The sequence below is a fragment of the Macrobrachium rosenbergii genome, chromosome 41 (genome assembly GCF_040412425.1).
Source record: "Macrobrachium rosenbergii isolate ZJJX-2024 chromosome 41, ASM4041242v1, whole genome shotgun sequence".
NCBI lineage: Eukaryota > Metazoa > Arthropoda > Malacostraca > Decapoda > Palaemonidae > Macrobrachium > Macrobrachium rosenbergii.
Genome location: NC_089781.1, coordinates 58,679,968 through 58,690,388, shown reverse-complemented (window position 1 = coordinate 58,690,388; position 10,421 = coordinate 58,679,968). Strand labels below are relative to the sequence as shown.

The following is a 10,421-nucleotide window of genomic DNA, read 5'->3' as shown; positions in this document are numbered from 1 at the left end:
GAAAAGAACAGAGACGTGGATCCTAGATGTAAAAGCCCAATTTCTTCTGGGCATTAATAGATCCGGAAGAATGCTCCAAAGTAGAAGATTGAAAGTATTACAGGCTGGAGTTCGTAACTGAATTTTCATCCCAGGCAAAAGTCTTTAGAAAGGCAAGTATGAAATCTGTGAAATAAATCTAAATCAAGATCATTAAGCCTTATAAAAAGTATTAAGAGGTAAAATCGGAGATGATTATGAGATGTCTGGGAGAGTACTGAAATTAATGAGAGCAAAATATGTTTTGTAAAGAAAACAATATAAGGCAGGCAGCCCCAGAAAGAGGAAAATTTAAAGATAATTTATTGAGTCTGTTACTTGTTATCAAAGAGAGGCTAAAGAAAACTAGTTAATAATTTTACTTTGAGCTACTTGTATCTATTGAATTATTCTTGTTACATTTTTTACTTATTTCTCTTATACTGTAACGTGGCAAAAACATGAACAACAACTGTCATTACAATATTTCTAAATAGGATACCTTCATATACAGTTTAAGTTTACATAAACTTGCAATGTTTATAACAACGTTATGCAATTTGCCACCCAGAATGATTATTCATAATCTTGTAAATATGAAAAAATTGGGTCTTCAGACAACCTGAAGTACAGGTCCATAGTGTCATAGATATCCCAAAGTTGTTGACAGGGGCTTATAACATATTTATCTAAAGTTTCCATTGCGTCTCGAATTACCAAAAAATCCTCCAATGTTGGGGGCTGTGACGACTTAAGCTTTTCTGATATTTTCCGAGAATTTTCAAATGCATCTTTCACTTTTTTTACGGTATTCCACCATCCGTTTACTGATAACTGTTTATTTATTTCATGCCCCTGACACGAATAATCAAATTTGCAGTTATGGCACACGGCTGTTACAATACCTACTGGTCTCGAACAATCTAGACATTCAATATGCATTTCCTTTGGGAGGTTCTTATAAGTCGGCCATTTTTTCTGGCAGGCTTCGCAGTGGCAAGTAAATTGATAGACTTCCAAAAGGCCCATTTGTCTTTCCTCTTCTCCCTCTTGATAAAATGTTTGGCAATAACTCTCGGTAATTTCTTCCCCTGGTGAAATACATCTTGATGCTCTTATGACTTGTGTGCGACCATAAACATACGTTGTAGTTGATGGATCACAGGAATGGTTAACCAGGGATAGTGTTGGGAAGACTGCTGAGCCGATGGTTGCTCTGGTCAATGTAACAGGAGGCCCGGTACACTGGAAAATAGTAAAAAGCATGAGTATAATGTGTACCCTACCCAAAGAGGTATAATTGCTTTCTGTTAAATTCAGTATAAAACTTTAATGTAATCAATCCAAAACCTTTTACAGGCGAACTACGCCTCAAACGTAGATAATCTCTTCTGGAAAACAAGTTTTAAAAATTCAGCTGATAAGTTTCAGGTGCCCCTTGGAAGGAAAATCAGATTTAAAACTTGCATAGTTAAGCAGTTACAGATTAATGAACTGAATGAACAAGACCTTACTTCTATTTGTCCAAATTACGATCAAACGGCAAAAGGGAAGGTTATAGCTAAGGTAGAAGGTACTCCCTAGTAGGAACTTCTTGCTGTAAGTAAGGCAGTTTAGACCTTTGGAGGCAGTTAAACAAATCTGTTAAAGTTTAAAAAAATAAAAAGACAAAATAAAAGATACACAGGGCTGAAATATTCAAGTCTGTCATGTTAGTAATATAAATCTATGCCGTAATAATTTGATACTATTAAATACACGAAAAAGGTTTAAATAACTGAAATTCATAACAGGATGTTTCTTAAGATTTAGAAATGGTATTCATAGCATGATTCTTTATCATTTTATTGTCCCTTTTTTAATCTTCTGTATGGCCTCTTTTTAAAGACTGCAGAACAGTATTTTTATTTTTTACAGCAGCAGGAGTATAAGATTAATAAGACGTCCAAACGAAAAGAGACAACACTGATGCACATAATGGCACACTTTATTTTTATTCACAGAAGGATTATTGATAACTGTAAACCTGCAGAACTTGGTGTTCAAGGAAAAAATAAATAATGAAACTACCTTTCGAGTATATGATCTTCGCTCGCGGTTTCCTTTGCTCTTGATCTTCAAAATAAAGGCCTCTACAATCTCATGAGTACCCACATATTCCCAGCTCTCAATGGCCATCGAGATATTGTCCAGCAAAACATCTAGTCTAAATCGTATTCCTAAGAGATTCCAGAATGAATTTTGCTCACGAAGCTGATGTGTTCTTTGGGACTGTTTTAGATTAATTTTCTAAAACCCGTTTTTATCTTTCTTCTTAAAAAAAAAAATAATAAATTTCACTGATATATTCAAAGCTTTACTGAAGTCGCTTTCTTTTAGTGCTAAGAGAGTGAGTGAGCATATGGATCAGCAGAAGTGAAAGGCTTGTCCATATCAGAACATGGAGCAAATGGTTTAAATGATTAATTATGTAAGTAATGCAATAGAGACATGACATGCCAGAAGTTAATTTTCTATTTCACTGAAGGATGGTAGACTGATTATCAGGAGAAAAGGAACCGCAGCGAGACTTCTAGTAAAGGGAAACAATTTATCCCACGACTAATGCTTTCTGGCAATGTAAACACAACAAAAAATGGTCTGATAGGTATCATGAGGCAGCCTAAAAACTGAGGGCCTCTCCTGAATCTCAGTCTAAATGAAGCTAAAATAGTATCCATAGGAAGGTTTTACCAAAGTTGCCTTGCACCAATGTGAAAACAAATCGAGAAAAGCAGTAATGGTAGTTTCTTTAATCAGACAAATGGATTTTGATTCACCCGGGCAGAGAAGATGATAAAAAAATGAAGCAACATGAGAGCAAGTTTCCAAACGGGAATGTAGGCTGCTAACAAAAAGCTAACATAAAAAAGGCGAAGAAAACAAGTTACGAGGTACGAAGGCGCCAAAATTTCCATAGAAAAGAATCCCAGTTGAATTTTGAAAAAAAAAAAAAAAAACGAAAATATAAAGTAGACAGAGAGCAAAGATGTGTACGTAGCAATCGAAATGCTCACAAAGTCGTGACTGACAACATAAGGCTGGGAAATGAAGGAAGAAGGAATTTGCAGTATGGATCAGCGGCAAGAACATTTATTGCAGTAGTAAATAATCTGTAGTTTCAACTAAAATAAAAACGTTAAGAATTTCTAAGTAAGTTGTTATTTAGTCCTTCATAAAAAAATGACTGAGTACAAAGGAAATTACCCCATCTATGGGCACCATTTTAGCTATGATCAAGCAAGTCTCAAATATGCCTGAGGAATTAGCACTTACAAATCTATTTGTCGCTTAAACGACATCCTCATCATTTTAAAAAGGAGGAGTAGTATAAACTCTAATACAATCTTACTATTATACTTGTTTCTTCTTTTGATATAATCGCAAATGATAATATGTTGACGACAGTTATCTTAGTAACCAAATATATAGGAATTTACACCCATGATAACTGCAAGAAGGCTATGATCAAAACTTGCCGTTCAGCCACAGTTTTATTTATGTTCAGAAAAAAAAACGAATTTTTAAGGTTCTAGAAAATGTGGCATTCACGGTTTGGTACTGAGACAGAATTCCTTCGAGGGAATAGTTCCCCTTTAATAAAATTTTTGGCAACAAAGTGGAGGATCTAGTATTAGAATAAAGTTCTGCCAAACTAAATGATGAGAACCATAATAAGTCTTTTACTTTAGTATTACAGAAACTGGAGAATTCACTAAAGAAAAAAAAATAAAATATCAAGATATACCAGACTTCCTTTTTAAGGAATATAAAACTATAAAAACCTTGAAAGAAAAATTAACAACAAACAACTGTTACCCTGAAATAGGGCAAGAATGATCATGTGATCTAAACTTGGTAAAAATGCAATCGAATATTTCTAAAGAAGAATTTAGATTAAACTAAGAGTATTAAGAGCTTTCCCTTGACTATTGGAAATCAAAGTTCTTGAAACTTAGGCTATAAGACTAATTGGTTTCCGCACTCCTGGGTTTGCTCTTGAAAGAAGTCTCCTAATTCATAAGACGTTCATACGGATTCATAACATAATCTACTCTCAGTTTGTCACTGAAAGGGTGCAACATGGGAGGTGTGGTAATAAGATTAATTATTCCAGCAAAATATTTGATCAAGAAAGTTAAAAAGACTTTTATTATAGCCAACAGGTCGTTAAACAATTTCATCCATGCCTTTAAAGGTGCTCATGCAGAATTTCAGTTCTTAAGATGGCAGCAATGTGGTTATTGCAGGGTACGCATAAATGAGCAAAGGCACGGTTACTTGATGGCTGGCATTTGTAAGGAGAATTAATCAGAGACTCAAAAAATTACACTTTCTAAATAGAACACGAATGGAAAGACTTCACTCAAGCAAGAGTTACTTTACAAAGTCATTTACATATGTATCAGTACCTTCTAGCCAAATGTCCTCATAGCTGATGTAGCAATACTTTACCCTCTTGAAAGCAGTTTCGTTAACTTACAACATTTATCAATTAACAGAGTACTGGTTATTGTCATTCCAGGCTACCATCTCGACTTACTAGAAATTTGTCCTGTTTTCTTCCAGTGTAAAACAACCATAAACAAATTATAATTAAGGTTTTATCCAATGTACATTCAATTTCAATCTTTGGAGGCCTGGTGTAGCTAATATTACCTGTACAAATTAAAGAAATGAAAAAGATAGTGTATATTGGACTGTTGCCAAAAGATGTACTCGTTTACTTCTTCGATCCATTCTTAGTTTTCCGTAAAAGAAAACTATTGTGCCGGCTTTGTCTGTCCGTCCGCATTTTATTCTGTCCGCACCTTTTCTGTCCGCCTTCATATCTTAAAAACTACTGAGGCTAGAGGGTTGCAAATTGGTATGTTGATCATCCACCCTCCAATCATCAAACATACCAAATTGCAGTCCTCTAGCTTCAGTAGTGTTTATTTTAATTAAGGTTAAAGTTAGCCATAATCGTGCTTCTGGCGACGACATAGGATAGGCCACCACCTGACTGTGGTTCAAGTTTCATGAGCCGCGGCTCATACAGCATTAAACCGAGGCCACCGAAAGACATCTGTTTTCTGTGGCTTGATTATACGCGCCGGCGGCTGTACAGAAAACTCGATTGCGCCAAAGAAACATGTTTATACCGTTAAAAAATAATTTGCCTGTGTGGATAAGACATTTTTACATTATCTACCACGAACTAGTCCCCTGTAACCCTCACTATTACAATTTACCTAGGAAGCAATGTTTGTGTAATACTTCTTGTTAGTTTTACATTGCACTTAACATGTCTGTCTATTTCTAGCTCAGACGCGAAGGAAACAAGGGGAAGGAAGAAGAAAAATGAAAAGTAGGACTAAATTAAGATGCAAGGGTATAACATGCATACTGAGAGAAAAAAAATTTCTGGATTCAGAGAAATTAAAATGAGAAAGCTAATTCTAAACAGGGAAGAGTAAATGAAAGAGCTACTGAGCTGTGAAGTCACTGGTGACTAAGAGGAAATAAGTAAATGACAGAACAGTCGTTAGGAAATTCAGTAGTAATGAAAAGGACGGGAATTAGGCACTACCACCTGCAGCAAATATAAAATGATGAATAGAAGGCTAGTAATGCACTTACTGATGAGAAGAGTCAATCTATAAGTAGGACAATTTGATAAAACTGCCTTATGTGAGACATTGCTAAATGCCCTCGAAATATCAAGAGCATGGTTGACTGATTCCCCAAAAGCTTGTCGAAAAGATGACCAAACATAAAGATGGTCAATATTAAACCTGACATTATAGTAGCAGTTCTGGTAACTGAAAAGTGGAGAGTAGAATAGAAACAGGATGGATTTGGGTGTGCTCTCTTCTTTGTTATATTTTGCAAAAGGAAGGTTAAGTGAAGGCCTTAAAAATAAAGAGAGGAAGGCTGCAAACAGCAATAACCCCTTTATCTGCAATTTCCCTGAGGAATAATGCAGAAATAAGACCCAGACCGCAAAGTTTGCCAAACTTTACGATGTCAGTGCCCAGGGACCAATATATTAAAGAGGATATGGGCTTAAAAAGACACAGCAAAGGGGATGAAATAGCACAGGAGTAAGCTAAGAGGGCAGTTAACTGAAAATGAGAGCCACAGGTTGCGACCTTCTCACAGAAAATAAAGCTAATGATCTATGAGGATGAAAGAGGATAGGAAAGATTACTATTTAGAATTTTATGCGTAAATGATCGTGTTTTGGAAAGGAATGAGAACCGAATATCAGATTATCATTGCTCAGCCTTCTTTGAAGCACATAGATACACCAATTTCTATATGACATTAAAAACACGTAGCAGCAGAAGATGGAGAGGCTAAGAGTGATGCAACTGCTTGTTCTCTGGGCCGAGTGGCCGAGTAACTAGAATGTTTAAAACAAATGTTAGAATGAGTTAAATATTGAAAGATGCTGAGACAAAGGAATTAAAAATCAAGGTTATAACCTCACTAATGTTAGGAGTCCCAAATACAGAATTCTGCTGTCAATTGAGAAATTAAGGAGAATATCCACCAAGGAAAGAAAAATTACCAGTGTTTATCCTTCACTGAGGTGACTATTGGGACTTCAGTGAAAGGCGAAGTAAGAAAAATAAGACAATTACCCGGATATCCTAATTTGAGATATATTATACAGGACTAATCAGGAGAATTAGAGGTAGCTCAAAATAAGATCAGAGGTGGCATCTTGTTAGTAGGAGAAAAGGCAAGAGCTTAATTTCTTTCAACAGCAGTGTGGTGTAAACTGAAGTCTCCTGAGAAGAGAACTTCGCTATATATGCGTAACAATAGCAAAGGCTGATGTCAAGAATGAGGAGCACGCTAGTTATAAAGATATAACTTGTTACTTTTTCGCTTGGTATCCTCTCTTTCATTAGTGAATCGGCCAAAACAAAAATTTTAATGTTAAACAAATTAATTTACAATAAAATATTGTGTTTGATCTATGTTCCTTCCCTTCGATTTTATTAAGACAGGATTATTGGCAGAAGATGACAGAAAAAGAGGCCAAAAATTATACGAGCATATGGCGATCTATGAAAAAAGTAATAAATCCTACTGTAAACATAAAATTAATTGATCGATTCGATAGATAAAAAAAATCACTGGAGTCAAAACAAAACTAACAGTTTATAGTAGTTTTCGTCATCGTGTGTTTCATTAACGTTTTAATAAATCCGTCGTCCCTACTAGTTGAGAACAGAGGAAAATGTAAAAAAAATAAGTTTGATGCTGTTTTGTTTTGTTAACCTTCTTATGGAAGCCCGATGGAAGATACGAAACACAACAGGATGGGAGTCATCAATGGTGCCAAGTGGCAGAAAGCTTTGTGTATTCACATGAGACAAAATTCCTAAATAACTTTTGTTATTTCTGCATGAATCAGTCGTGAATCATTTTAAAAATCCCTTCTCCTGTAAGATAACCCTATAATGTCTCAGGGGCACACGATTGAAGGTCGAGATGGAGTCATGCAAAGGAGTGCTGATACAGTAACACCTGCAATGGAAGAAAGACAAACGGTAAGGAAAGAGGGAGAGCAGTTCGAGTGTCATGCGTACGAGCCGAATTGAATGAAGCTGTGGAAATCAGTGCCCTGAGAATAACATTTCCTTTAATCTAGACCATTCATTTTCAATTGAGCATAAGAGATGTATAATGATTGCTCATTTTGCTGAACATATTGTGTTCAGGTGAATTATGCAAATGTTTTTCACATACACAATCAATTACTTTACAATGGTTTGCAAGTTTATGGAGTAATGATAATACAAAGATTCAAAGTGAACTCAATCTAATGCAATCGAAACTAAATGCAAGAGAAACGGAAAAGAACACATGAATATATGGTCTTTGAGAGAAGCTGTAAAAAAAGCAATAACTTGCTCTGAAAATACAAGTAATTTCTTAAATTGTGATGCCTGTTTTAACTTAACGTGATCTAGCGTCCCTGTATCTCTGACTGCCGCACACGTCCCTTCCTTTGCTTGTTATGTGAAAGAAAAGATGTTCTAAACAATAAAAACACAAAAAAATTATTTCTAGTATTATACATTCGTTCTGAAACTGACAGAAAGGGTTTTGGCCTATAGACATTAATCATGCTCTGAACATCAAACACGGATAAAACCTCCATATGGCTGAATTCATACCTGGAATTCTACCAGTTGGAATCCATTACACGAAATCTTCATCAGATTAGAGAACAATGTTTCACCCATCAGTAAAAGGTCTTCTTTGCCCGGATCGAAAGGATTGCCAAAGTAATCCACAAAGAATCGTTTGCTTTGCTTGAGAAGATCTGTCAGTATAAAAGCAATAAGACACTTGACATATAGGTCACCACTTGGACGTTTTTCCATATTTGTGACCAAGTGATAGATAGACTCATAATCAGTTGGGCTATATATGCCTAGTTCGTTTAAACCCAGTTCTTCTGGACTACACTGACTTTCTCTTTCTTGTAATCCTTCAAGTGCAGTTTTCCATTTGATGTATGATGGATATTTTAATAATTTGTAAACCATAGAGAAGACCGGTCTCAGCACAAGAATGCTTAACATGTTGAGTATTGTACATTCTAGCCAGTGATCTCCAAAAACTGCCTGCTGACGGCATCTTTCACTGCAGAACACTACCTGTGAGTAAAAGATGAATATTAACGGCCTGGCATTTGTTGCATCTTTGTAGTGGTCGTAAATATTTGATTATCTAACGGTTGGAGACAAAATTGACTTTACGAATAAGATGTTTTCAAAAACTTGTATAAAAAATATATTTTTTAGAATAAGTATTATACAAAAAATATAAAAATCATGCTCTATTGTTTATCTAAAAAAATTAATTCCATTCAGAAATTTAAATTATATTTATATTATATTTCTATATTGCTTTGAAATTGACAAAGTTATTAAATCTTCATCTCCCGTTAATCTAAAAGTAACAAAAATCTAAATTCTGCACTTTCTACATAATTCCTAACATATATTATAAACTAAAGTCTACGAGTAATTATTAAGAATATATTCATCATTGTTGTAGCGCTTAATCGTATTATGTTTTAATGATAACTTTTAGTTAATAATCAAGCAAAAAAATATGATTTATCACTTCACAAAATTGTTTCACCGGGAGGTGGTACACATACATAATAAATTCCAGCATCTGATTGCTTTGATCTTTTATACAAAAAAAGCTATTTCTCTCTAGACGTTCTCAGAAAGAGGCAACTTTTAAAAATAAACTGACATTCCTGTGAAGTATTAAGCATTTTATCTTGCACAACGCGTTGGCAATGTTTATTAACATAATGAAAGTCTCTGAATTCTAAATCATGCTGGTTTACAAAACAGTTTAACATATGTTGCTTCACAGCTGTTAAGATATACTTACCAATGAACAATAGGGACATGGAAGTGGAATAAGACAGCGAACCAGACAGTTATTACAGTAAGTCCCCATGTTTTCCCAGTCAAGGCTATTACAGTAGCTTTGTTCTATAGCAATGAGGTCTCCTGCAATAGAAAGAAAATTAAAATAAAATTAAAATCTATATTCTATTGCTTCATCAGTAGGAAATTATTCATATCCTATGAAATACCAAATACCATTTAATCATTCTAACCGATTCTATTTACTGAGCCACTGCTACCATTACTACTGATTGTTTTCAAGGAATGCATAATATTATTGCACACTGGTGTCAAAACTACTAAGTTTATTGATGGCATGTCATTGAACAGATGGTTGAAAAGAAAGTTTTTGCAGGGTTATGTATGAATTCCTTTTTTGCCAGGACATTTAATCTTAAGTAATTTTCAAATTACTTATGGCAAAGAAGTCAGAAAATGTCATATGACATTATCCAAGCCATGGTTTAAAGTAATTAATTGAATTCTAGTATTCACTGACCTAATTTCCAAAGTCAGTATCTCTCGCAATCACTCAGCTCTTATTTTCAAACTCAGTAACGACATAAAGGAAAATTTGCATTTAATAGTAACTGTAACATTGACTTCAACAAAGATGAACCTTACCCGGACGAATGTCTTTCACTGCAACTATGTGGCGACCCTTGTCAGATGAGAAAGCAATTTTAACTGCGCTGCTGAAAGAGGGCATCGTGGAATTAAATTCTTCAAGCTCTGGAAGTTTGGTGGGATAGGAAGACAAGAGAATATGTTGCAAAATGCTCCTACAGTTTTCAGGGAGATAACAGACTTTTGGCTTACATTGTCTCTTTTTGGCATCAATGCATTTTTGTCTCCTTTTTCCCAGCTTTTCCATGGAGGATTCTGGATATCCATGCGTTATAGCCCAGTCGATATCTTCCAAGCACT

The 10,421-nt window shown here is 35.0% G+C and overlaps 1 protein-coding gene across 5 annotated transcripts in view; it reads right to left on the bottom strand.

The window, feature by feature from the left end:
• Positions 1–392: 392 nt before the first annotated feature.
• LOC136826874 (SET and MYND domain-containing protein 4-like) overlaps positions 393–10,421 on the bottom strand; it is a 41,957-nt gene continuing 31,928 nt past the window's right edge. For all 5 annotated transcript variants that reach the window (XM_067084397.1, XM_067084396.1, XM_067084395.1 and 2 more), the window contains 4 exons: positions 10,119–10,421; positions 9,475–9,596; positions 8,235–8,720; positions 393–1,263 (listed from right to left, as the gene is read on the bottom strand). The exon at positions 10,119–10,421 is cut by the window's right edge and continues 498 nt beyond it. In XM_067084397.1, the coding sequence (XP_066940498.1) occupies positions 595–1,263; positions 8,235–8,720; positions 9,475–9,596; positions 10,119–10,421 (1,580 nt within the window). In that variant the 3' untranslated portion in view covers positions 393–594. The remainder of the gene's footprint in view (positions 1,264–8,234; positions 8,721–9,474; positions 9,597–10,118) is intronic.